The sequence below is a fragment of the Gambusia affinis genome, linkage group LG12 (assembly GCF_019740435.1).
Source record: "Gambusia affinis linkage group LG12, SWU_Gaff_1.0, whole genome shotgun sequence".
Classification (NCBI taxonomy): domain Eukaryota; kingdom Metazoa; phylum Chordata; class Actinopteri; order Cyprinodontiformes; family Poeciliidae; genus Gambusia; species Gambusia affinis.
The window spans coordinates 2,528,245-2,554,172 of NC_057879.1; the positions used below are offsets into that span (position 1 = coordinate 2,528,245).

The 25,928-nt window shown below is 42.0% G+C and overlaps 1 protein-coding gene across 3 annotated transcripts in view; it reads right to left on the reverse strand.

Annotated features, from left to right (window-relative positions):
* Positions 1–8,312: 8,312 nt before the first annotated feature.
* The window catches only part of ccdc18 (coiled-coil domain containing 18), a 31,643-nt gene continuing 14,027 nt past the window's right edge, over positions 8,313–25,928 (reverse strand). For 2 of the 3 annotated variants that reach the window (XM_044133039.1, XM_044133037.1), the window contains exons 16-24: positions 18,285–18,427; positions 17,843–17,985; positions 17,525–17,738; positions 16,101–16,200; positions 15,914–16,009; positions 14,883–15,023; positions 14,583–14,720; positions 12,469–12,912; positions 11,017–11,738 (exon numbers count right to left, since the gene is read on the reverse strand). In XM_044133039.1, the coding sequence (XP_043988974.1) occupies positions 11,097–11,738; positions 12,469–12,912; positions 14,583–14,720; positions 14,883–15,023; positions 15,914–16,009; positions 16,101–16,200; positions 17,525–17,738; positions 17,843–17,985; positions 18,285–18,427 (2,061 nt within the window). In that variant the 3' untranslated portion in view covers positions 11,017–11,096. Of the gene's footprint in view, positions 8,499–11,016; positions 11,739–12,468; positions 12,913–14,582; positions 14,721–14,882; positions 15,024–15,913; positions 16,010–16,100; positions 16,201–17,524; positions 17,739–17,842; positions 17,986–18,284; positions 18,428–25,928 lie in introns of those variants that run through there. The other variant, XM_044133038.1, reaches the window with a different exon arrangement.

The window sequence follows — 25,928 nt, forward strand, 5'->3', positions numbered from 1 at the left end:
CACAAAATAATGAAAACTGAAATTGAGAAAAGCCTTTTTGTAAACTGTAATAAATAAACACTGCAAGTAATGGGGGAAAAAACTTCAACTAACTGGAAGTATGTCATACATTTATAAAATGAACTTAAACACACTGAAGCTACAAATCAAACAGCCTTCATCTGTGTGATTGAGTTTGTCAAATTGGCACTCCATACTCCTCCTGGCAGCACTTAAATTGGCAGCAGTAAAAGCTGTGATGTAATGCCATAATTGAATACATAGTTGTTGTTTTTTTTGTTTTTTTGAAAAATCGCATCTTCTGCTGAGTATTCATTCTAGGAGTGGCAAACTCCAGTCCTCAAGAGCCGATGTCCTGCAACTTTTAGATGTGCCTCTGCTGCACCACACCTGAATAGCATAATTAGGTCATTAGCAAGACTGTGGAGAACTGATCTACACAAGGAGGAGGTAATTAAGTCATGTTATTCCAGTGTTTTGTACCTGAAACTGCAGGACACCTTCCCTTGAGGACTGGAGTATGACACCTGTGCACTACCCAATCCATGTAATACACGATCACAATACAATTGTTTGACCTTTGTGAATTCTGCACCTAAAAATTAACCAACAGATGAAAAACCTAAAACTTTGGTTATGTTAAAAGTTAAAACTAAATGGAAACTAAAACAAAATATAATTAATAAAAACTAGCAAACCCACTCTGAAACTGTTAGACCGGAGAAGAAACATGCAGATTCAGATTCAAGGAAAGAGCAAAGCTTGTACGCAGTTATGGGGAAAATGTAGGACGACCTATGAAAGCCTATGAAAGCCTTATGTTAGCGCTCGAGACAAACAGATGTTTAAATGTAAGTAATATATACATTAACAACAAAAACCACTGAAAAGACTTTACATTTTTGTAAAGTGCTATTTCTGATGAATCACAAAAGAGGATAACTTACAGGGTGTCATTTGTGAAGCTACAGAGAAAACTAAATGGCTAAAATTTGAGTTATGTAGCCTATAACAAGAAAAAAAAATGTTCTGCTCATTGTTCAGTCATATTTTCACCACATTATTCTTTCATTTGTAAATGACACAGTTTCAAGTTACATATTTAATTGGCAAGCGAACTATTTAGCTTCCAAAATAAAAAAATTATCTCTAAATTAAATATTTAGTTTGGAAGGTAAATATTTAGTCAGAGCTAAATATTTAGCTTCCAAACTAAAGATTTACAGAAAAACTAAATATTTTACTCCAAAACACCAGTTTTTTCTCTTATTAGTTAAGCATATTGATTAATTTGATTACATTTTTTAAATCGATTGACAGCGCTGTTAAATTCACACAAGTAGAAGCAAATGTATCTGTTTCATCTCAGTGTCATGATTTGTTTTACCTTTTGGCAGCTGGAGCTCAATGGTGCCACGTTGTTGTTACTGTGTGTTGGTAAGGAGAGGTGGGGGGAGAGGGGCTCAAACAGGATGTGACATGCAGGCCCCATTGTGCAGATGGCCTGGTGAGATTGATGGACAACACTCCCTCACCAGCAGGGATTAAATCGTTTTCATGGGAGGCTTGAAACAAAAATCCCACAAATGACACAAAGTATTCACACCTTTAATGGAGGATTTTAAATAATGATATATATATATATATATATATATATATATATATATATATATATATATATATATATATATATATATATATATATATATATATATATATATATATATATATATATATATATATATATATATATATATATATATATATATATATATATATATATATATATATATATATATATATATATATGCATGACACACAGTGGTTTCTGTTTTTGAGTCCTTGTTCTTGTTTTGCAGCTGAAGCATTCAGGGTACAACTGATTCTAGGTTTAAGTTCAGAATAGTCAGAGAAGTTAAACCTGACTGGCTGCACTTTAAAGACATTTTTCTGCTGCATGACCAGTGATGTCATGGTTACTTTGAAAAAGTAACTTTAATTGGAATACTGATTACTCCTTGAAAAAGTAACTTAGTTAGATTATTGACAACTTGATTTGGAAAGTAACTAAGTTACATTAAAAGTAACTTTTTAGTTACTTTCAGCAGCTGCTAACAACAACGCTCCGCCTCCTGTGAAAATCTCATTGATCTTTGCCAATATTTTTTGTCAGCTATTTTATAATGGTAACATCAATAATGTGTCTCCACTGATAAGGGTGAACTGAAGAGGCGAGTGTGCAAAAAAAACAGTACAAAAAAATTAAAAACACACATTACTTTAGCGTGTGGAGGACATGATCTGTAACCTGGTGCATATGGAGTAGCTGTGGAGTGAGATAACGCCGTCCTTTCACAGCACACACTGTTGATAAGGCTGTTTAACGACGTTGAGGCAAACCTCAGGGCTTTGCCTGGTAAAGCAACACGTTGATGCCGATCTTCATGCAAATCCAGCTAAAAGAATCTGTGGCATGGATTCTGTTACCTGTACAGAGTGACCAGAACGAATGTAATGCTTCTTCATGACTATTAGAGATAATTTATTACTGTGAACGCCACAAATGAACCTGTCAGGGTTTAATACGTAGACCAGTGAAGAAGATCCGTACGTTATAAATCTGCAGCTGGAAGGTTGCTCCTTTAAACTTGGTCTTTTGTTGGATGACAGAAGTTATCTGAGCTGCACAGCCCACAGAGCTAACATCCTGATTCTGCCATGAGCAAACAATGAGCTTCACTGCTTTATTGTCCAATGTCCTGTGCAATCTTTTAGAGTCAAACTGAGAAACTGTGACCTGATGAGTTTCCTTCTCAGGTTAACTCGTGCCAGACACACTTTTCAGCCCTGCTGCAGAGCGGCGGTGCCGATGTGGTTAACCCTGGCACACAACCCTGGCACACAACCCTGGCACACAACCCTGGTACACAACCCGAGCTCTGGCTTCTCTGCAGCAGCTCTCACGTGACCTGGTGCAAATGCATGCAGATCGTCTCCTTTGCAAATCCACTGATTAACTTCAGTTCCCTCTGCAGCAAAGACTCAGCGGCATCATTTGACGGAAATGACAACACATTTCAAAATTTAAATGACAACACATTCAAATTTCACAAACTTTATTGAAGAAGCAATGCTGCGCATCTTTTGCTTTGTGACAGGAGCTTACTGTTTTTACTGTTAGCAGTGATATCATTTCATCACTTGTGTTACTGTACAGTCTTTTTCTTACTTTCTGTTTTCATATTTTCTATGCAAGTCAATCCAGGTAAAGAAAAGTACAACTATGTTACAAGTACAAGGTAATTTAAATACAAATAAACACGCCCACATATGATGTTGTTGTGAAGAGATATAAACTGTTGGAACTACAGTCCACCAATATTTCTACAAGGAAACATTGAGATCAGTGAGTACACATGGAGCTTTTCCACGTGCATTTGGATATTTGTTTGAAGTTTGTATGTTTAGTAACATGTTCAACATTTTAAACTAAAACGGGGGAGGAGCCAGAAACTCTGCTTTGAGATACCCCTGTGTTTATTTTTCTAAATGAATGAGGTTGGCAGCCATGTTGGAAATGCAGGTCTTGGGCGGTGAGGTACTCCTGTCTTAGTAAATTGTCTGTAAATATGTCTGACTTTGGGGAACTTTGCAGTCCAGCTTTTTGGAAATTTTGTCTTCCAAGTAACAAGTAAGACACAAAAAAGTACCGAGACTGAGACTCGCCATCTTTAGTCCGTCTGCTGAGCAAGAGGAGACAATGTAAGGTGCAATCCTCACTCCAAGTGCTTTGCAAAGTCCTCAAAGCTGTTGGTGGAAGTTTTGCATACATTTTAATTTGCAAATCTGTACTATGTTTAGACCTGGCTGAACTGGAATTTGAGGCCTGGGCTGGTCAGGAATCTCCAGCTTGTTAAGACGGAGATCTGAGCTGAGGAGGTTTGGGGGTTGAGTTTTCCAAGACGGAAATTAGCAACTCTTATTTCAAGTAAAATTGGAATGCACCGTTAGCATCATGTTAGCTTAGCGAACCAAGGACAAGCTGGCCATCAAGTAAAAAGAAATGCCTTTGAAACACTGCTAATGCTCACTAACCTTAGCTTGTCAAATTATCTAGACTAGAGGTAGGTGGAGTCAGTCTGAGGACTCAACCTAAGGCTGATGAGTTAGCATAGTGTGCTAATAGTGTGCCATGAATCAGTCAAGAAGGAGCCGCTCTGGGCCACAGGCATGTTGACTCTAAAACAGGTGATTTTCCTAAAATGAGGAGTAGCTTTTCCCAGTACGCTGTGATCTACTGGCTCCTCCAAGAACTGTTTTCAAACCATAATTGATTGAAGTAAGATTCTAGAAAACCTCTGACAGGAAAGAATGATAAGAAAACTCCAGCCAGACCTGATCCTGTTGTCCCCAAAGTCCTGGTGTTATTGTTAAATTAGCCGTACCTTAAAATGATCAAGAAGTTGGTGAATATATCTCTCTTTAAGTGTCACCACATCAGATGATCTGCCTCGGTCTCATCCAGTCCATTACTGAGCTTTTCCTCTCTTCCCTCTCCATCTTAGCGCCATATTTAATGAGCTTTATCCAATAAGTCTCAGGAAGTCTCTTTAACTCTGTGTGCAAACAATACACACACTTCGACATACACACTCCATCTCCTGTCCATTTTGGTCACTCCCAAGAAAACTCTGAACATCTTCAGCTGCTCTCTTCATCTTATTGATGTGCTGATGTGTCCGAACCATAATGGGTCCGGTCCTGCCAACACCTCTACCTTAAGCATTATGAGCAAAAGTCCAGAAAAAGAACAAATTAGAACTAAAGGAACAAATCTACTTTGACACGCAGCTATGAGCGGCACAATTCAAGAATAACAGTACCCTGGATTACCTATACTCCTTTTGAGTTTTATATTATGGAAATATTTAATTTACTCAAATGTGATATTATGTGAAAAATAGATTGGTGTAACTAAATGTATTATGTTGAATTTAAGCTCAGATATGGTAGAAAGCAACAAACCAGGTCAGAACAAAGAGAAGCTCCGCCGTGAGCAGATCCCAGAAAAAAAAAACAGTTTGGTTAGGATAGAAAACCAGAGATTCCAGGAACCCACAGGAGGACAGAGAAAACAAGCAAACAGACAATAAGAGAGAAAATCAAGTTAATGACATGGAATGGAGAATGGAACAGAGGAGTGTGCATGGGAGGTCCCTCAGTGTCATCTGTTTAATTTCCCTCTGGGATCCATAAAGTATTTTTGAATTTGAATTCCTGGAACAAGATTTGAACCGGAGAGCTCGGCCTTTTTGGGACATCAGCACAAAAACCTTTATACATTTTAAAATGTAAAACTTGTAAGATTAACTTTTCAAGGTGATTTTCGCCCTCCAAATCACAAACAGGTCCAGGGCAAAAGGGCAGTTAAATTTTTGCAGAGCCCACACATCCTGGACACAGTTTCCCTTCAGGTGGCTGCTGCAGAATGCTGTTCGCAAAAAGCAGAATCAGTTTCTTCCCTCAGGCTGTCTGTCTGATGAAGACGTAAAAATCCCTGCATGTTGCACTGATTCAGCCTCGTCTTCCTCTGTAAGAACTCTGGATCTACGGTGGCCAGCAAAAGTATTCACGCCCATTGAACTATTCCACGTTTTGTCATATTACAACCACAAGCATCAATGTATTTCATTGGACTTTTATGTGAAAAACCAACAGAACACAAAGTGATATGGTGAACTGGAAAGAAAATAAGACATGATTCAAACCATTTTGTACAAATAAAAAACTGAAACATTGCAAAAGTATTCACTCTGGGTGAATACTTTTCCATCTTTTGCTGCAGTTTCTTTGAGGGTTTCCCTGGTATGAGGCTAAATATAGCATGCATGTTTTAGCGTTATGTGTTGCAGCCCAACATTTTAGTTGTGTGAAGTTTTTCCTGTACTAATTTTTGCTTTTTATTTTATCACAATCAATGAACTAACACTTCATTTCCTCTATTTTATGCTCTGACTGCACTGTTGCTACAGGTAGTACCATTTAAATCTTATGGGCTCCTTACTATAAATGTGTCTTTTCAACAGTAAGCATATCTCACGTCCACCAGGATTAGTAATCATTACTTTGCACCATCATATTTGCGCAAACAGAAAAATACAGCAGAGCCGTTTCTGACAGGCTGGGGAAGATTCAGAGTGGAAATAGAGCAATATTGCACGCCACTCACCACCGTCTCAACCACATCCTCTGTCCTCCACAGCGTCAGCTAGCTCAGTCAGAGAAAACAAGAACAGAAAGTCACATGTGCTTCTTAAACTATAAATAATAAATGCAAATAGTGGCGTAAGTTTTTCATTTGTAGAGCTTTAGAAAGATCTACTCTCGTTTAGCTTCTGTTCATCATGATGGTAGAAAACAAAATACCCTAAATTCAATCTGCTATATGTTCCGGAAATTTTTGCTTTGCTACTTTTGTTCATATCAAGAATTCCATTCATTTATTTTAATATCAGATTAAGCTCAAGATCAGGCATATTTATTTAGAAAAATAAATAAATTAAACTCTAGCCTCCAATTACGGGCATGTAGTGCTAAACGTGTTTATGTAGCGGCATAAGCATGAAAGTTTCAAGAGTTATTATAAATTCTTGAAAAAAAAAGTGTAAAGACATCTGTGTATGTGTGAGTGTAAGTAGAGTGTATTACTGGAATTGATGCAGAAAGTTTCCAGAAGTGTTGTCATTAATAAACCAACGTTGTAAAAGCAATTCTGTAAATTTTACGGTAAAAGATTGTGAAATAGCAACAGTTACTATGACTCAAGAAGCATGAATTTTATGTAATTTTTACAGTTATGAAATGTATAAAACAAAGAAATGTATTGTAAAAATATTAGAAATTGTAAAATTCATAGAAAAATCCAGTAATGTTGCCAGCAGTTAATTACCATCAAATTAACGATGGTACTAATCGGCCAAAATTCCAAATTTTGTTGATATTTAGATCTAAAACTATAAACCAGTAAATAATTTTTACAAAGAACAGCATCCTGGTGTGATATTTTGTTTTATTTTATCTTTCTTTGGTAAAGATAAAATAATGGGAATCAAACTGCAGATTGACCAACTGTAGGTTGGACTGAACTTACATAGTGCTTTTCCAGTCATTTTGACGACTCAAAGCGCTTTACACTAGAGTCACATTCACCCTCTCACAAACGCTCACACATTTATACACCTGTATGCAGATTAGTAAGACAATTTGGGGTTAAGTGCCTTGCCCAGAGGAATCAAACTTACAACCTTCCAATCACAAGACGACTTCTCTACGCACACAGCCACAGTCGCCCTGCAAGTCGAACTACTACAGCCAAAGCCATCGTCGTTTATACAGTTTTTAATGAAATGATGCATTTGTAATTGTAATTTGATTACAGTTCCCATACATTAGGACAGCTGTACGTTTGGCCCTGCTGGAGGAGCTAAAGCGGCAGTAGGCTCAGGGCAATGAGGCATGAGAGAGTTTTTCCATCATGCCATTGTGTCAAGCAGGAGGATTTACAGCAAATGCAGTCACTGTTATCTGTCATGTAAACAGAATTCTCTAGTTTGTAGTTTTTGCTTGATCCTGCAGCATCACCAGCAAGACAGCTATTGCTTGCAACTCTGCAATCGAGCTCTGGGCTTCATCAACTCGCCGCAGTATTGCAGTATTGTCAGTGCAAGTGCACAAGTGCTAGCTAAATGTGCTAATTAGCAGGCGCTAATGGTGCCTGGAGCCTCGGCCTGCATTAACCAGGTCGGCTGGGACCTCATCAGGGTTGAGACACTTACTTTGAAGTTAAGTTTCTGCTATTTTTGCTCAGTCAGGAGGAGAAGGAAACACATTTCATCATCACAGATAAGCATTTTTACTAACTTTAACCAACTGATAAAGAAATGCTTCCATTTAATTTCTAATCTCTCTTTCTCTCTCTCACACACACGCACACACACACTACCAGGATCCTACAAAAGGCGCAATCTAAAGATCCAAACGGGATCTGACAACCAAAACCTTCCTGATGTTTTTGCTCTGTGTTCACATGTGATCACAATTTCACTTGCCCACATGGAGCCATGTGCCAAACATTCCTTCTATGGTCAGAGAGCAGTTTGATGACCCTCCAACTCAGCATGGGAACTTCCAGAGGTTTTCACAGGAACGCATCATCGCCAAGAGTCAACTCAGTTTATGCAAAAACGCTTTAATTGGCAGAAATAACAAGAAAATTATTCACATTCACAAACAGTAGTTAAGGCTAAATAAAATGCAAATGCTACATTCTGCTGAAGTGAAGAATCCATGTTTTACTAAGTGCAATTAAAGAGGTCACATGAACATGCTCTAATAATTTATCTTAACACATAAACACATAAAGGGACAAATCCTGGAGAAGGTTCATAAATACAGGGATGCATCAGGTTGGTTGGTGTGTTCCCCATGCAGGCGGCTCCCTGAAAGAGAGAAGGAAAGTACATCCTAGGCATCCTGGGTACGCCTGTCACAAAAAAACATCAATCAATTTGTCACATGATAAATTAAAATGAACGTGATGGTGAGGAATGTTTTTGGAAGTGAAATTTTGTTTAAAGACACATGATCACATTTCATAGTTTGGACCATGTGTGGTTTTAATTTCCTTTTTATTTGTTTTGTTCGTTTTTTGGGGGGGTATTTAAAATATCTCCCAGTGTATTTATCCTTGAGAGGGCAAACTTGGACTATTATGCTATTATCAATATATTATTTAAAAATGGTCTCAAGACATTATCCCAATAATTACTGGAGCAATTTATCGAGCAGGAAATGTGTTATGACAAACCTGATCCCGAGTAAAACTTGGAACTATTTCATAGAGTGAGCCAGACTTCAAAGTTTTCAATGACACATTTTTCTCGGGTCATCATGGTTTACATTTGCAGAGGCTCAGTCTCTCTGCACAGGTTGTAATGTGATATGATAAAAGTCGGTAAATAACTGATGCAGAGAGGAAGTCATAAAGGCCGCTAAATTAGTAAATTCAACTTTTTGTTTTACATGTTGAATGCTACACATCATAAAACATCCTCCTGAACGCACCACCTCCATCAGGGAAATCCGGCGGTGGCAGCATCACGCTGTGGGGACCCAAAACTATAACTGGAGTAAAATGTGGCTTTATTAACTGCTAGCTTGGAGGAGCTCAATACAAATGCACAACACACTTTTTAAAAACAAGTTCTGTAAAACCTTCTGAAAGTCACGTATCGTTTTCCTTCCTCTTCACAACTTGTGCACTACTTTGTGCTGTTCTGTCACTTAAACTCAGTTAAGATACACTGACGTTTGTGGTTGTAGCATAAATGTAAAAAAAAAATAATAATTTCCTGGTGTTGAAAGTTTTGTTCCTCTCCTCCCCCACAGAGGTGATCATGAAAGCGATCTGAACGACCAGATCATTCAGATCACTTGTGTATCAGAAGGAGACAGCAACTTCCTTCTTTGAGAAGGAAGTTGCTGTCTCCTTCTTCTGATCTTCATAAGTCTCAAAGCTCGTCAACAAAAACGAGAATTTAGTGGCTGGTGATCGCCAGATAACAGCGTTGAAACACATTTCAGATACTATTAAACTCATTTGAAGGCTGCGTCATGTAAAGATCCAACTGGTTAAGAAATCCAGAATTCAAAGTTCATTGCATGACACAAAAACAAGAGAGTGTGTGTGAAACTAGAAGTGAAAACCTGAAGGTACAATGCAATCCTTGGTTAGTCAAACACTGGTGTGGCTTCTTCCACTTGGAAAAAAAAATGGTGATACCAGAGACAAACACATCCAGGTTTATATAACTGGATGTGTTTGTCATAACTATTGGACTGTTGTGACTTCATAAGCACAAAGTGTTTTATTGAGTTTTCATGTTGCAGATCGAGCCAAAGTGGCACATTATTGTGAAACAGAAGGACAATGAGACTTTCACACCTGATAGACTCGGTTTGATTGGAGACCAAAGTTGCAACATTTGTTTCAATTTTCAGCTGCTGATTCTGTCACATTGAAAAACCTGTTCACCTCCTCACCTGTGGTGGCGCTGCAACAACCGAACCGCTGAAGGAAACGACATGGAACCCTCTGAAGGAGACGGAGACAACAACTTCCTTCTTCATAAAATGTAAACAAACATGGAGTGGCGTCAGATTTCAGCGGTTGTAGGATTTCTCCCAGTAGATCTAGACTCACATGTTTATTCTGGTTGTATTTACCCACAATGCCCTGCGCTGTAGTCCACTTCCTGCATTCCAGGAAGTAAATTCGACCTGGACCAGAGTTCACTTGAACCAAACAGAGACCTGGGTTTGTAGGCGGACCAGAGTTCACAGTTTGATCATCTATTCTCACCTCCATAAAACAAACTGGACTTTCTAGGTAGAAGAACTGGAGTTCAATTAAGGCGGATCACCCTTAGTTTTCACTTTTTAAAAAAACAAACAAACAAACAAAAAATAATCTGAAAAGTGTGGCATGCACTTTCTTTCAACTAAGAAGGGAGTATTTTATAAAAGCCCCTGTTTCATTTCAGTTTTGCACAAAACAAAAAATAAAAAACCGTCTCAGTCAAACAAAATGGAGAGCAGCTGTAACCAACAGTTAGTTTTGCAGTGGGATTCAGGTCTGGACTTTGACTGGACCATGCGAACACATGAATTCCTTACATTGGTATTTAGGCTCCATCTTCATCTCTCATCAACTCTAACCAGCAGGGGGAAAAAAATCATCCCACAGCATGATGCTGCTACTACTATGTTTCAGCAAAAAGATGTTGTGTTCAGGGTATCATGGTAAAATTTATTATGCATTCCTTTTTCTTGACTAATCTCATAAAATACATTGAAGCTGGTAATTACACTGTAACAAAATGGCATGTGAACGTCGACGCAAGACAAAAAGATAGGTGAATCTCCACCACTAGGTGTCAGTAACTGATACTCTGATACTTCCCATTTCAGAAAACAAAACCAAGCTTTTATTGATCAGTCGGCTAATTAAAGGCATTTTTACCTGCAGAGTGACAGAGTCACGTCTGATTCTGCTTTATGGGGCTCCATGGAGACGGCTCCTGCTGCATGGCTAAAGTCTGATTCACAAACCTCAGCATCCCGGTCAGTGAGCCCATGTCCACGTCTCCCTCGTCCTCTCCCACCAGAGTCCCCTCCGACTCTCTCCTGGACTCAGTGAGCGGCATGTTGTCCCCCTGCTGTCTCGCCGGTGCCTCTGTGGGGAAGTCAGCGCTGTTGGGTTTGTCTGCCATGTACGTGAGCGGGTCGAACGAGGCGTCGGACGTCGCCGAGGCCTCGGTGGCGCTGAGGCCCCGCCAGCTTTGGTCGGCCGACCCCGGGAACGTCGACCCAGACACAGAGGAAGAGTCCCACGGCTCCCTGATCAGCGCCCCACTCAGGCTGAGAGGGGGATCCGTGGAGGAGTGCAAGCTGGCGCTCTGAGGCCAGTCGTGTGTCGGGGAGTGCAGGGGCCCCAGGTGAGAGCATGGAGACAAGCGGACGGAGGCTGGTAAGAGTCTGAAGGAAGGAAGAGACGGCTGAGAGGAGAAGGAGGGCTCCGGAGGCTCAGTGAGGGAGGCAGAGTGGCTGCGCTGGCTCCGTCTCTCTGCTGCTCGTCCCAGACTGGAGATCCGGGCCTGGAGGCGGGTCACCTCTGACTCCTGCAGCAGGAGGAAAATCAGCATGAAACACGTTGGAACAGGAGGAACAGTCAAAGGGTTCCTGCAGGTTTCAGAAAGTCAAATATAAGACTTCTTATGCCACCTTGAATTAAATTTAAGATAAAAATAAAAAAAACTAGAAATATAAGAGGTTATTGTAATATTGAGGTGAGGAACTCTTACAATCAAGCGTAGCAAAGACTGAACCTTCTGGAGTTTGTGGCTCCTGGCAGCAACTTTGAGCTTCTCATTCTGCATAATAAGCTTAAAGGGGCAGTATTATGTGTTTTCCAGGCACACAGTAACTATTTTATGGCACAATCAAGTAACTATTTTGCCTTCAGCTGTTACAAAAATACCAGATAAATCAAAAATGACTTAAAAGAAATTTGAATTTATGTATAAATACCTTAAAATTAGGCCTGTTTCTTTAAAAAAAAACTCCTCAACTCTGAAACTCCGCCTTCAGGAAGTCATCGCAACATGGCTCATCTATTAAAACCTTAACATTTTTATCAGCATAGCACTGAAGTAGCTCATAGTAAGATGTATTTAAGCCCTGTGATTAATATATTTAAGTCACTGGGTTTGTTTGTTTTTTTTAGATGATTTAAAAAATACATATATTTTTTTTATTTCAGAAAAAAAAAAAGATTGCCTGCGTGTCCTTAAGACTTGTTAAGGATGCGCAGGCAGCCGGTGAAGCCTGCGGTTCTGGGATAAAGCGTACCTTGATAAGCAGCGAATCAACGGACATCTCGGCAGACTTCTCCGAGGCTTGGAGCTGAGTTTGGAGCTGGGAAACCTGCGCCCTGCTTTGCTGCAGCTGCGCGGAGAGCAGCTCCAGTTGCGCATGGAGGTGGCTGCTCTGAACTCTGGTCTGCTCACACAGAACCCTGCTGTCCTCCACCTCGGTTCTGCTCTGCAGCAGCTGCGCCTGGCTCTGGTCCAGCTGCGCCTGGAGGTGGCCGGCCTGTCTGCGGCTGTAGTCCAGGTCGATCTCGGCCTGGTCCAGCTGGGCTTTGACCCGGCCGCACTGCGCCCTGGCCTCCTCCAGCTGGGCCTGGCTCTGCTGGAGCTTGGCGGTGAGCTGCTCCTGGGACGAGAGCATGGTGGAGGAGATCTGCTCCGACACTTTGAGGAGCTGGCCCCGCGTGTGCTGCAGAGACTCCAGCTGCAGGACGACGGAGAGCGGCGCGGTCAGTGGTTACAACAAAGACTCAACACAAAGCAAACTTTGCTGAAATATGCTGCACAAAGAAACTTGTGTTAGACACTCAGTTTTAAAGAGAAAATGGATGTGAATACAAGACAATCGTGTTAGAAACTAAAGCCAGGCTTATAATGGGATCATTTAAATTAATGCATATTCATGAGATAAAAAGGCCTAGTCAAATCCCAGACCAGAATTTGAATGAGAATCAAAGTCATTATGCTCTCCAGCCGATCTGACTAAAACTAAGCAAAGCAGAAAGAGCCACACTTCCTTAAGACTAGAAGGTGGTTCAACAACGTATTACTTTATTTTTTATTAAATCATGTAAATTATGCTAATATCTACTTTAATAATATTTATAATATTTACACTCCAGTTTCTCTTTATCTAGAATTATTTTCTATTAAATTTGAAATGTTATGTAAACATGAAATGAGGTGAACGTAAATGGACACCAAAAAAACAAACAATAAAAGAAAAAACAACAACTTAAAACTGTGGATCAGTTTCTGTTAGGCAAGACTGTGGATTAGTCAATTCCATAAAACCCCAGTAGAAACACATCATGTGAAAAAGTTTCCCTCGGGTAAAAAACATCAAGTAAGAGGAATAGAAATGAGACAGAACAGAACAGGAACAACGGCGACCACCGGAGTCACTGCAAACCCACAGCAGCTGTCCTAACGCGGACCAACAGGAAGCACACGGACCAACAGGAAGCACACGGACCAACAGGAAGCACACGGACCAACAGGAAGCACACGGACCGATGAGATTTTCATGAAAAACCGCCGTCACGTCTTCCAGGTGACGAGACAATTTCCAGATCTCAAGCATGAAATCCTAACTTCAGGAAGTCATAACAACATGGTTCCTCTATTAACCCTTTAACAATATTTTTACCAGCATTGCTCTGATGAGTAGCTCCTACAATAAGTTCAACAGCAGTTGTCTGTTAATTCATCCTGGCTAGTCTGAAGGAGCTGAGTGGCAGAGTTTCGAGGGAGGGTTGCGACACTAGGCCCATCCAGGTGTTTTGCACAGCTGAATAGTTGCCACAGGAGATTAAAGGATTTCTCAAACACCCATGAAAGAATCGAAGCAAAACTACAGGTCTGTTTCTGATGAGGGAATAACATTATTACATGATGTAGAGCTAAAAAAAAAAAGTAAATTTTATAAAATACTGCCCCTTTAAGCTGGAGTCGCCATGTCGACCATGTACAGTACTGCTCCTTTCATGTTTTGTGTAACTGACTAAATATATTCATAAGTAAATGGAAACGTTCAACATTTCTATTAGCAGGATCTTCTAAAGTAATTTAACAAAGACAATTGTTATTTCAACATAGACATTTTAATTCCACAGAACAAAACAGAAAACACACTCTTTTTAAACAGAGAGTGTGTTGAGGTGGACGGTGTGCAATAGCTTTGGTGTAACTTGGTTTAAACTGTTGTTTATGCAGTCAAGCTATCTGTATGTGTATTTACTGTTTGTTTGGGCTGCTGCTACTATGCAGTGGACACCCTCGAGTCTGACAAATGTCCCCTGGGGGACAGTAAAGTATATTCCCTTCTCTGATGTCAGGAGGAGGGGGGAGGTGGAGGAGGTGGAGGAGGCGTACCTCTTTACTGTGCTGCTCCTTCTCCAGCTCCAGCTCCTGCTCCAGAGCAGAGAGCGTGCTCTGCAGCCGCTCCTCCTCCTGCAGCCACCCGGACTCCTTCCGAAGCAGCTCCTCCGCTGCACTGCGCAGCTGGGCCTCCTGCAGAAACACACACACACACACCACATGGTTAAAACCATAAGCGCAACACGGAGGCAGCTGAAGGGAATGGAAAAATGACTCATTCTCAGACTATTCCAGTTAATCCCAGGGAAACCAACAGTTAACAGTCCCAGAAGTCGGAACAACACGCGGCTTCACCGTCTCCTTGATCTGCAGCTTGGCGGCGTCCAGCTCTCTGCTCAGGCCGTCACGGTCACGCCGACTCGCTCCCAGTTCGTCCAGGGCCTCCTGAAGCCTTTGCTCACGCTCAGACAGCTGCTGCTTGAGCTCCTCTGTCTCCTAACAGCACAAAAACAGGAGCAGACAGGAAGATCCAGCAGCTCTCAGTACCTATCTCAATTAGTGATGCCCATCGTGGTTTCCCAGGAACTCCTCTCCTCACTTCTACCAAAAAGAAGCTGCATGTTTGGGAAGTTCTGGGTGGAACTTAACTGGGTGGAAATAGGACTGGGATGTTTGAACTGTGTACTGTCCTATTCAAAGTTTTTACATCCATTGACATTTTGTGAAATTACAATCCCAGACTTATCAGAAGTGGAATGAAAATGATGTGTGTCTTTTTAACTGATATAGATCTTAGACGTGTTTTTATGTTCAAACGTCCTGAGTGAATGTCTCAGTTTCAGCTGAGTGTTTGGTGTTTCTAAAGTGACAGACGGGTGAAACTGACATCTGTCTTTACTGAGGGTCTGGTCCGATATGATTAGGTGGTCGACTCCCCCTAGTGGTCTGGAGCTAGGCAGCTCTATGGAACGAGTTTGCAGAGTTTCATACTCGCTGCCTCTGCTGTATTTGTGCCAGTTTCCCTTTTTCTTTTACTTCCTGTGATTGCAGCATTTTGCAATAGTTTTTGTGCTCGTATGTTTTGGAGTTTGCATCATTTCTGTGTTTCGGATCGATCATCCGCTAGTAGGGGAAAATGAGTCGGGTTTAGACAAGCCTGAGAGAAGTTAGTTTAACTGTACTGGAATTAAATTATCATTATGAATGTCATTTAAATTAATGAATTTTTTTTTCATATACAAAGGAATAACATTTGTTATAAAACCAGCAAAAATGTACTTTTCAAATGACCTTTATGTTGCTTTTCTTCTTCTCTAAAGTCTCTGGATGGAAACTCGAGGTTAAAACGAATAAAAACCAAAGAGGACAGGGACAGGTTCTCTGACCTTAGCGTTTCTTTGTGCTAGCTCCTGCTGCAGGACCTCCACCTTCCTGTCCATCTCCAGCTTGTGCTCCCTGATGGCTTCGTCCAACTGGCTGAGCTGAGGGAGACACGGCAGTGAGGACAGGTGGGAGATGAGACGGGCGTTTAACGGTGGTGAATAGAAAAGGCTGATTGAAGATGTGTTGCACCAGCTTGGCTCTCTGCTGGAGCTCCTCCTGTCTTTCTTTCAGGGCGTTGTCCAAGTCCAAGGCCTCATGAGTTCTCTCCTCTAACTCCCTCTGGGTCTCACTGTAGATTCATGCACAGACACACACTGATAAACTACAGCTGGATGATATGGCTGAAAAACACATCATGAGGTAAGCGTCTCATATTAGTCAAAACGACAGTTAGTTATGAATTTTTTTGGTTTTTAAGCAGTTATGAGGCATGGTGGCGAAACCTTAAACTGCCACTCCACAAGTTGTTCTACAGGTTGTTGCTAGGCAGCCAAAGTGTAAATAAGTTTCCCCCAGAATGCTGTGCAGTTCTGGATCCAAGTTCAGTGAAATTGATGAATTTGTTGAACTGATAAAACCTATTGCATATATATATTGTTACTGATTTATAGTCCAGCTCTGAGATAATCCATAAACCAACTGTCTCATCATCAGGACTCAGGAGAACAACTTCTGGATTGTGGAAGATGAAATATTTTTGTAGGACAATATTAGGATATTCATTCATTCTTTTTGCAGCGTTTGGGTTGATACTTATGTTCCACTAGTCTATATGTGCCAGCAGACACATATATGCTCGCAGGTTTGATGGAGGAGTTAAAAAGTTCAGAAAATCATAACCCCAGCTTGGCTTTTGATTTTCCTAGTTTCTTCGTGACTGATTATCCGACAGAGTGCTTGATGTTCAGTAGCCATGGAAACTGTTGTGCCATACAACTGGGCTTTGTATGACTCTGCATTTCATGCAACAAAAACATCCCAATGTTTGGGGCATGCTCCGGTGGCATAGAGGGTAGCGCGCCCCACGCTTGGAGGCCCTCAGTCCCCAACGCGGCTGTCGCGGGTTTGATTCCCGGACCAGACAACATTTGCCACATGTCTTCCCCCCTCTCCTTCCCCTTTTCCTGTCAGCCTACTGTTGTATAAGGGACACTAGAGCCCACAAAAAGACCCCATGGTGGGGAAAGAAAAAAAAACAAAAAAAAAACATCCCAATGTTTAACTTTATCTCAACAGATAAAATACTTTAAAGATGTTTTACTTTAGAAATATCTAAATTTGTCACAGTCATAAAATATGTTCTTATCAGCAAACACACAACGCAGAATTAAACCTGAGAAAAAAGAAAAATAAAACAGTCAGTCCTCTGACTCTGCAGAGCAAAAGGGGCAGTGGCTGATTTTCAGACCTCTGTTGATGTAAATAAAATTGCTTTCACATGCAAATATCGACTGATCACCAAAAATGAAGGAAATCGGGTTTGGTTTGATTTAAAGCAAAGCATCAACATTTACATAGTTTTCCATTGATGTTCAGAGCAGCAGACATGCTGGTGCGATCTTCCGTTCGTGTCGTGCACAGAGAGACTTTTCCACACGTGGACTTCTCCTCACCTCAGCCTCAAACCCAGTTTGTCCACCTGGGCTTGCCGTTGGTCAGAGACGGTCTGGGTCCTCTGCAGGACGTCCTGCAGCTCCTGCAGCCGCGCCACGGTGTCGCCCAGCTCCACCTGCACGGAGCGCAGTTCACCCTCCAGGACCTTTACTCTCTGCATGCTGCAGTGCCGATCCTCCTCACAGCGATGGAGGTTCTCTTCAAGTTCTTCAACTGGAGGAAGATGAGAGTCGATAGAGGTCGAAGATGAGACTGATAGAGAACATGCTGAAAACACCAAACCTTTTTGTTTTCCGAACTGATCCTGAATGTCTAACCTGTGGAGGTCTTGGTGACGACTTGGTTCTTGGTACGCTGCAGGTTCTGCTCCAAACCAATGATCTGCTCTGCCTTTGCAGCCACTTGGCTCCTCAGGTGCTCCAGCTCTACCTCCAGGTTTTGAATCTTCGATGTGAGATGACTGCCCAGAAATATACAGCACAACATGAGGTAAAGATTCAAGCTTTAACTGAAAGTATAACTATAAAACCAACAGAGAAAGGCTTATGTATTTTGTCCTTTTCCTCAGCTGGAAACTAAAAGAGAAGCAAAACCATCCACAAACAGATCATGATGCGGTTTTTGCTATATTACAAAAGTTACACTTGATGTCATTTTAATATACTTTAGAGTGTTAGAATGAGTGTTTAATCAGAAGGATAATATAGAAAACAGGTTGTATAAGGAGCTTTGTGTGATCCTAGCTCCTCTGTCTGGGACCTGATAGACTTGGAGAGTTGTGTGTTTTGTTCGGTCGTCTCCTGCAGGTTCCTCTCCGCAGACTGGGCCTCCAGGCCTCTGCTCCTGACTTCATCCTGAAGAGAAGCCCACGCTCGCTGCAGCTGCAGCTCCAAACCAGACACCTGGAACAGACAGCACAAAGTCAGACTGGAAAAACACTGCCAAGAAATTGTTTTTCCCATTATCTACATAATAAGATTCAAAAGTGAAAAAGTGGTGAGTTTTGACAGATTTAGGGGCCAGTGTAGAGTATTTCCTAGCAACATTGTGCCATTTTAGAGCACAATCAAGTACCTATGTTACCTTCAGTTGTTATAAAAATGTTTTATGTATATCAAATATTATTTAAATTTGACTTTTTAATATTGGGCCTCTGTCTCGGTAAAAACTCCTGCTCGTTCGGAAACTCTGCCTTCAGGAAGTCAACACAACATTCCTCCTCCATTAACTCTTTAACAACGTTTTTACCAGCGTTGTATTGACCAGCTCAGCTGATGAACAATTCCACCAGGTGTTTGTTATGTCTAGAATTTGAAATTATTTAGTTTAACAGATATAGTTTTTTTATCTGAAAAGATAAAAAAGTTGATCTTTTTTAGCTGAAAAGATAAAATTTACAATTCTTACTGAAAATGAAGATTTTTCAACAAAGATTAACTCCACTGATTCAGTGTTTAGACTTTGATTCTGTGAAAATACCCACCATCAAGAATTGTTCATATGTATTTTTTATTATCTGTTTACTGATCTTTAATAAAGTTTAAAAAAAGAAGAAAAAAACGGGGTTCATTATCTGAATTTATTAATAACAGAGTATGAAATAGGGTGCATAAAAGATTCTCAAAGTATAAACATTTCTGTAAATATTTAGTAAACTAATATTAAACACTAGTTTTGGAAGTCTTAAGACAGCTCTTTATATTTTTTTAGACAACTTTTTCAACTAGTTATTTTGTAGTGAAGAATGGGCAAGTGCTTTAGTCTCTAGATCTGCACTGATGTTGAAGTCCATAAGGTAAAACACTAACAGCAAAGGAATTTTACAGCTTATTAAACCAGTATAAAATGGGAAAATGTATGGTAAATGTTAGTAACTTCTACTTCTGACTGCCATCTTGATTTTGTTTTTGATTTTTTAATGACCCGAGGACTTTAAAGTCTCAAGTGTTCAGGGGTAGGAGTTTATAAGTTCTTACTTCTTCCTACCCCATTTTGAGCATGATATGTTAACTGAAATAAAAAATTAAAAAATCGGTATTTTCTTTCTTTTTTATGCACTTCTTGCTACTGTGCACTATTTTATTTTTATATTTGTATCATGTTCGAATAAAATTCTTTAATCTTTAATTCTTTAACCAAGTGGACTGTACAGCAATGGAGATTTTAGTTTTATTGATAATTAAATTACCTTCACAATTAAAATTTCTTTGTGTTTACTTTCAAATAAATTGCCCATAGCGTATATTTAAGCTTAAGAATTAAAAGGTCCAAGGGGTTTAAAATACTCTGCTTCTGACAGTGACTTTGTATCAGTCAATTCTCCTGGATTAATATGTACTAAATGTTATAGTCAATTGCATCAGGTGTGCATTCCATAACTTCCTTCACCAGTACCTGATGTTTATAAGGCAAATAGTAGCTGTGGAGACTAAACATTTTTTTTAAACAAAAGAAACCTCTAGTAGAACCTAACAAAGTGTCAGTGATTATTTGCCATAAACAACTAGGATTTAGAAAAGACATTCCTCCTCCCTAGAGCAGAACCTTCGGATCCGGATATTAAAGTCTGAAGTCATTTCACAATATCTAAATGCATTTAATTTTGATCCAGAAAAAATATTAGGACATCTAAATGTAGATACCAAAACATAGCATACACTGAGGCTGATCAAGTTAGTGGGTAAGGCTAATCAATCCTTGCTAGAACATTCCTGCTGTGCTGCAACAAGCTAATTGATAGACTTGTTCTATCTAGTATCCACCTGTAACCATCACTTTGCTATCTTAGTTGTGTTATATATATATATATATATATATATAAAGAAAATAACTCAAGCAGAGATACTTCCAAACCACAAATGTGGTGAAATTTGTATTGGTTTTGAATCTTTTCAAAATGCAAAGCTCAACCTCTAAAATGCCTCTGATGTTTATCCTTGTTGTTGTTTCTGTTGCACCTTTCGGTTTAGATATAAATAATACTATGTTATCTGGCAAAATGGAAAAATTATCTGACAATAAATTACATGACACACTGGATTCACTAGATTTGCCGCACTGGATTTGTTACACTCACTGCATTTGAGTGCAGCGAATGCGATGAATGCAGTGAATGCGACGAATGCTGTGAATGCGACGAGTGCAGTGAATGCGACGAATGCTGTGAGTGCAACGAGTGCAATGAATGCAGAGAACGCGACAAATGCAGTGAGTGCGACGAGTGCAGTGAATGCAACGAGTGCAATGAATGCAGAGAACGCGACAAATGCAGTGAGTGCGACGAGTGCAGTGAATGCAGCGAATGCGACGAATGCAACGAGTGCAGTGAGTGCAGCGAATGCGACGAATGCAGTGAATGCAACCAATGCGGAGAGTGCGACGTATGCAGTGAATGCTGCGACAAATCCAGTGGAACAAATGCAGTGCAGTGAATGCAACGAGTGCAGTGAATCCAGCGAATGCTAGGAGTGCAGTGAATGCGACGAACGCACCGAATGCGGCGAATGCAGTGCAACAAATCCAGTGGAACAAATGCAGTGCAGTGAATGCAACGAGTGCAGTGTCGCACTGGATTTGTTGCACTGCATTTGTCGCACTGGAATCCCTGGATTTGTCGCACTGGATTCACTGGATTTGTCGCACTGCATTTGTCGCACTGCATTTGTCGCCCTGGATCTGTCGCACTGCATTTGTCGCACTGCATTTGTCGCACTGGATTCACTGGATTTGTCACACTGGATTTGTCGCACTGCATTTGTCGCACTGCATTTGTCGCACTGGATTTGTCGCACTGCATTTGTCGCACTGGATTCACTGGATTTGTCGCACTGGATTTGTCGCACAGCATTTGTCGCACTGCATTTGTCGCACTGCATTTGTCGCACTGGATTTGTCGCCCTGGATTTGTCGCCCTGGATCTGTCGCACTGCATTTGTCGCACTGGATTTGTCGCACTGCATTTGTCGCACTGCATTTGTCGCACTGGATTCACTGGATTTGTCGCACTGCATTTGTCGCACTGCATTTGTCGCACTGGATTTGTCGCACTGGATTTGTCGCACTGGATTCACTGGATTTGTCACACTGGATTTGTCGCACTGCATTTGTCGCACTGCATTTGTCGCACTGGATTCACTGGATTTGTCGCACTGGATTTGTTGCACTGCATTTGTCGCACTAAATTTGTCGCACTGGATTTGTCGCACTGGATTCACTGGATTTGTCACACTGGATTTGTCGCACTGCATTTGTCGCACTGCATTTGTCGCACTGTATTTGTCGCACTGCATTTGTCGCACTGCATTTGTCGCACTGCATTTGTCGCACTGGATTTGTCGCACTGCATTTGTCGCACTGCATTTGTCGCACTGGATTTGTCGCACTGCATTTGTCGTGACTGGATTCACTGCATTTATTTGTCGCACTGGATTTGTCGCACTGCATTTGTCGACACTGATTCACTGGATTTGTCGCACCGCATTTTGCACTGTATTTGTCGCACTGCATTTGTGCATTGCACTTTACTGCATTTGTCGCACTGCATTTGTCGCACTGCATTTGTCGCACTGCATTTGTCGCACTGGATTTGTCGCACTGGATTTGTCGCACTGCATTTGTCGCACTGGATTTGTCGCACTGCATTTGTCGCACTGGATTCACTGCATTTGTCGCACTGGATTTGTCGCACTGCATTTGTCATTTATACTTTTCGCATTTATCGCACTGCATTTGTCGACTTTTCATTTGTCGCACTCGCATTTGCTCGCACTGCATTTATCGCACTGCATTTGTCGCACTGCATTTGTCACTGGATTCACTGGATTTGTCGCACTGCATTTGTGCGCATTTATACTGCATTTGTCGCACTGCATTTGTCGTGACCACTGGATTCACTGCATTTGTCGCACTGCATTTGTCGCACTGCATTTGTCGCACTGCATTTGTCGCACTGGATTTGTCGCACTGCATTTGTCGCACTGCATTTGTCGCACTGCATTTGTCGCACTGCATTTGTCGCACTGCATTTGTCGCACTGGATTTGTCGCACTGGATTTGTCGCACTGGATTTGTCGCACTGGATTTGTCGCACTGCATTTGTCGCACTGGATTTGTCGCACTGCATTTGTCGCACTGCATTTGTCGCACTGCATTTGTCGCACTGCATTTGTCGCACTGCATTTGTCGCACTGCATTTATGCATTTGTCATTGTGACCTGCATTTGTCGCACTGCATTTGTCGCACTGGATTTGTCGCACTGGATTTGTCGCACTGGATTTGTCGCATCTGATTTATCGTCACTTTTCATTTGTCGCACTGATTTGTCGCACTGCATTTGTCGCACTGATTTGTCCGATTTGTCGCACTGGATTTATACTTTTCGACTGCATTTGTCGCACTGGATTTGTCGCACTGGATTTGTCGCACTGGATTTGTCGCACTGGATTTGTCGTGACTGCATTTGTCGCACTGCATTTGTCGCACTGCATTTGTCGCACTGCATTTGTACTTTTCACATTTGTCGCACTGCATTTGTCGCACTGGATTTGTCGCTGGATTTGTCGCACTGCATTACTCGCACTGCTTTTGTCGCACTGCATTAGTCGCACTGGATTCACTGGATTTGTCGCACTGGATTTGTCGCACTGCATTTGTCGCACTGCATTTGTCGCACTGGATTTGTCGCCCTGGATTTGTCGCCCTGGATCTGTCGCACTGCATTTGTCGCACTGCATTTGTCGCACTGCATTTGTCGCACTGGATTTGTCTCACTGCATTTGTCGCACTGCATTTGTCGCACTGCATTTGTCGCACTGGATTCACTGGATTTGTCGCACTGGATTTGTCGCACTGCATTTGTCGCACTGCATTTGTCGCACTGCATTTGTCGTGACTTTTGTCGTGCACTGCATTTGTTTTGACTGCATTTGTCGCACTGCATTTATGCTTTTGCATTTGTACTGCATTTGTCGCACTGCATTTGTCGCACTGGATTCACAGGAGTTGTCGCGACCGCATTTGTCGCACTAGATTTGCCTGCATTTACTCGACATTTGTCGCTGCATTGTCGCACTTTGTCGCGTGCATTTGTCGCACTGCATTTGTCGCACTGCATTTGTCGCACTGCATTTGTCGCACTGGATTTGTCGCACTGCATTTGTCGCACTGCATTTGTCGCACTGCATTTGTCGCACTGCATTTGTCGCACTGCATTTGTCGCACTGGATTCACTGGATTTGTCGCACTGGATTTGTCGCACTGGATTTGTCGCACTGGATTTGTCGCACTGCATTTGTCGCACTGCATTTGTCGCACTGCATTTGTCGCACTGCATTTGTCGCACTGCATTTGTCGCACTGCATTTGTCGCACTGCATTTGTCGCACTGGATTCACTGGATTTGTCGCACTGCATTTGTCGCACTGGATTTGTCGCACTGCATTTGTCGCACTGCATTTGTCGCACTGGATTCACTGGATTTGTCGCACTGCATTTGTCGCACTGGATTTGTCGCACTGCATTTGTCGCACTGCATTTGTCGCACTGGATTTGTCGCACTGGATTTGTCGCACTGGATTTGTCGCACTGCATTTGTCGCACTGGATTTGTCGCACTGGATTTGTCGCACTGGATTTGTCGCACTGCATTTGTCGCACTGCATTTGTCGCACTGCATTTGTCGCACTGCATTTGTCGCTCTGCATTTGTCGCACTGCATTGTCGCACTGGATTGTCGCACTGGATTTGTCGCACTGGATTTGTCGCACTGCATTTGTCGCACTGCATTTGTCGCACTGCATTTGTCGCACTGGATTTGTCGCACTGCATTTGTCGCACTGCATTTGTCGCACTGCATTTGTCGCACTGGATTTGTCGCACTGGATTTGTCGCACTGCATTTGTCGCACTGCATTTGTCGCACTGCATTTGTCGCACTGCATTTGTCGCACTGGATTTGTCGCACTGCATTTGTTTGCACTGGATTTGTCGCGACCTGGATTTGTCCTTTGTCGCACTGCATTTGTCGCACTGCATTTGTCGCGCTGGATTTGTCGACCGCATTTGTCGCACTGGATTTGTCGCACGATTTGTCGCACTGGATTTGTCGTGACTGGATTTGTCGCACTGCATTTGTCGCACTGGATCGATTTGTCACACTGGATTTGTCGCACTGGATTTGTCGACACTGCATTTGTCGTGACTGCATTTGTCGCACTGGATTTGTCGCACTGCATTTGTCGCACTGCATTTGTCGCACTGCATTTGTCGCACTGGATTTGTCGCACTGCATTTGTCGCACTGCATTTGTCGCACTGCATTTGTCGCACTGCATTTGTCGCACTGGATTTGTCGCACTGCATTTGTCGCACTGGATTTGTCGCACTGCATTTGTCGCACTGCATTTGTCGCACTGCATTTGTCGCACTGGATTTGTCGCACTGGATTTGTCGCACTGCATTTGTCGCACTGCATTTGTCGCACTGCATTTGTCGCACTGGATTTGTCGCACTGCATTTGTCGTGACCTGCATTTGTCGCGACTGGATTTGTCGACTGGATTTGTCGCACTGCATTTGTCGCACTGCATTTGTCGCACTGCATTTGTCGCACTGCATTTGTCGCACTGGATTTGTCGCACTGCATTTGTCGCACTGGATTTGTCGCACTGGATTTGTCGCAATGCATTTGTCGCACTGCATTTGTCGCACAGGATTTGTCGCACTGCATTATTCGCACTGCATTTGTCGCACTGCATGTGTCGCACTGCATTTGGCGCACCGCATTTGTCGCACTGGATTTGTCGCACTGGATTTGTCGTGACTGCATTTGTCGACTGCATTTGTCGCACTGCATTTGTCGCACTGGATTTGTCGCACCGGCATTTGTCGCACTGATTTGTCTGGATTTGTCGTGACTGGATTTGTCGCACTGCATTTGTCGCACTGGATTTGTCGCACTGCATTTGTCGCACTGGATTTGTCGCACTGCATTTGTCGACCGCATTTGTCGCACTGGATTTATTTGTCGACTGGATTTGTCGTGACCTGCATTTGTCGCACTGGATTTGTCGCACGCACGGTCGACCGGATTTGTCGCACTGGATTTGTCGCACTGCATTTGTCGCACTGCATTTGTCGCACTGGATTTGTCGCACTGCATTTGTCGCACTGCATTTGTCGCACTGCATTTGTCGCACTGGATTTGTCGCACTGGATTTGTCGCACTGGATTTGTCGCACTGCATTTGTCGCACTGCATTTGTCGCACTGGATTCACTGGATTTGTCGCACTGGATTTGTCGCACTGCATTTGTCGCACTGGATTTGTCGCACTGGATTTGTCGCACTGGATTTGTCGCACTGGATTTGTCGCACTGCATTTGTCGCACTGCATTTGTCGCACTGCATTT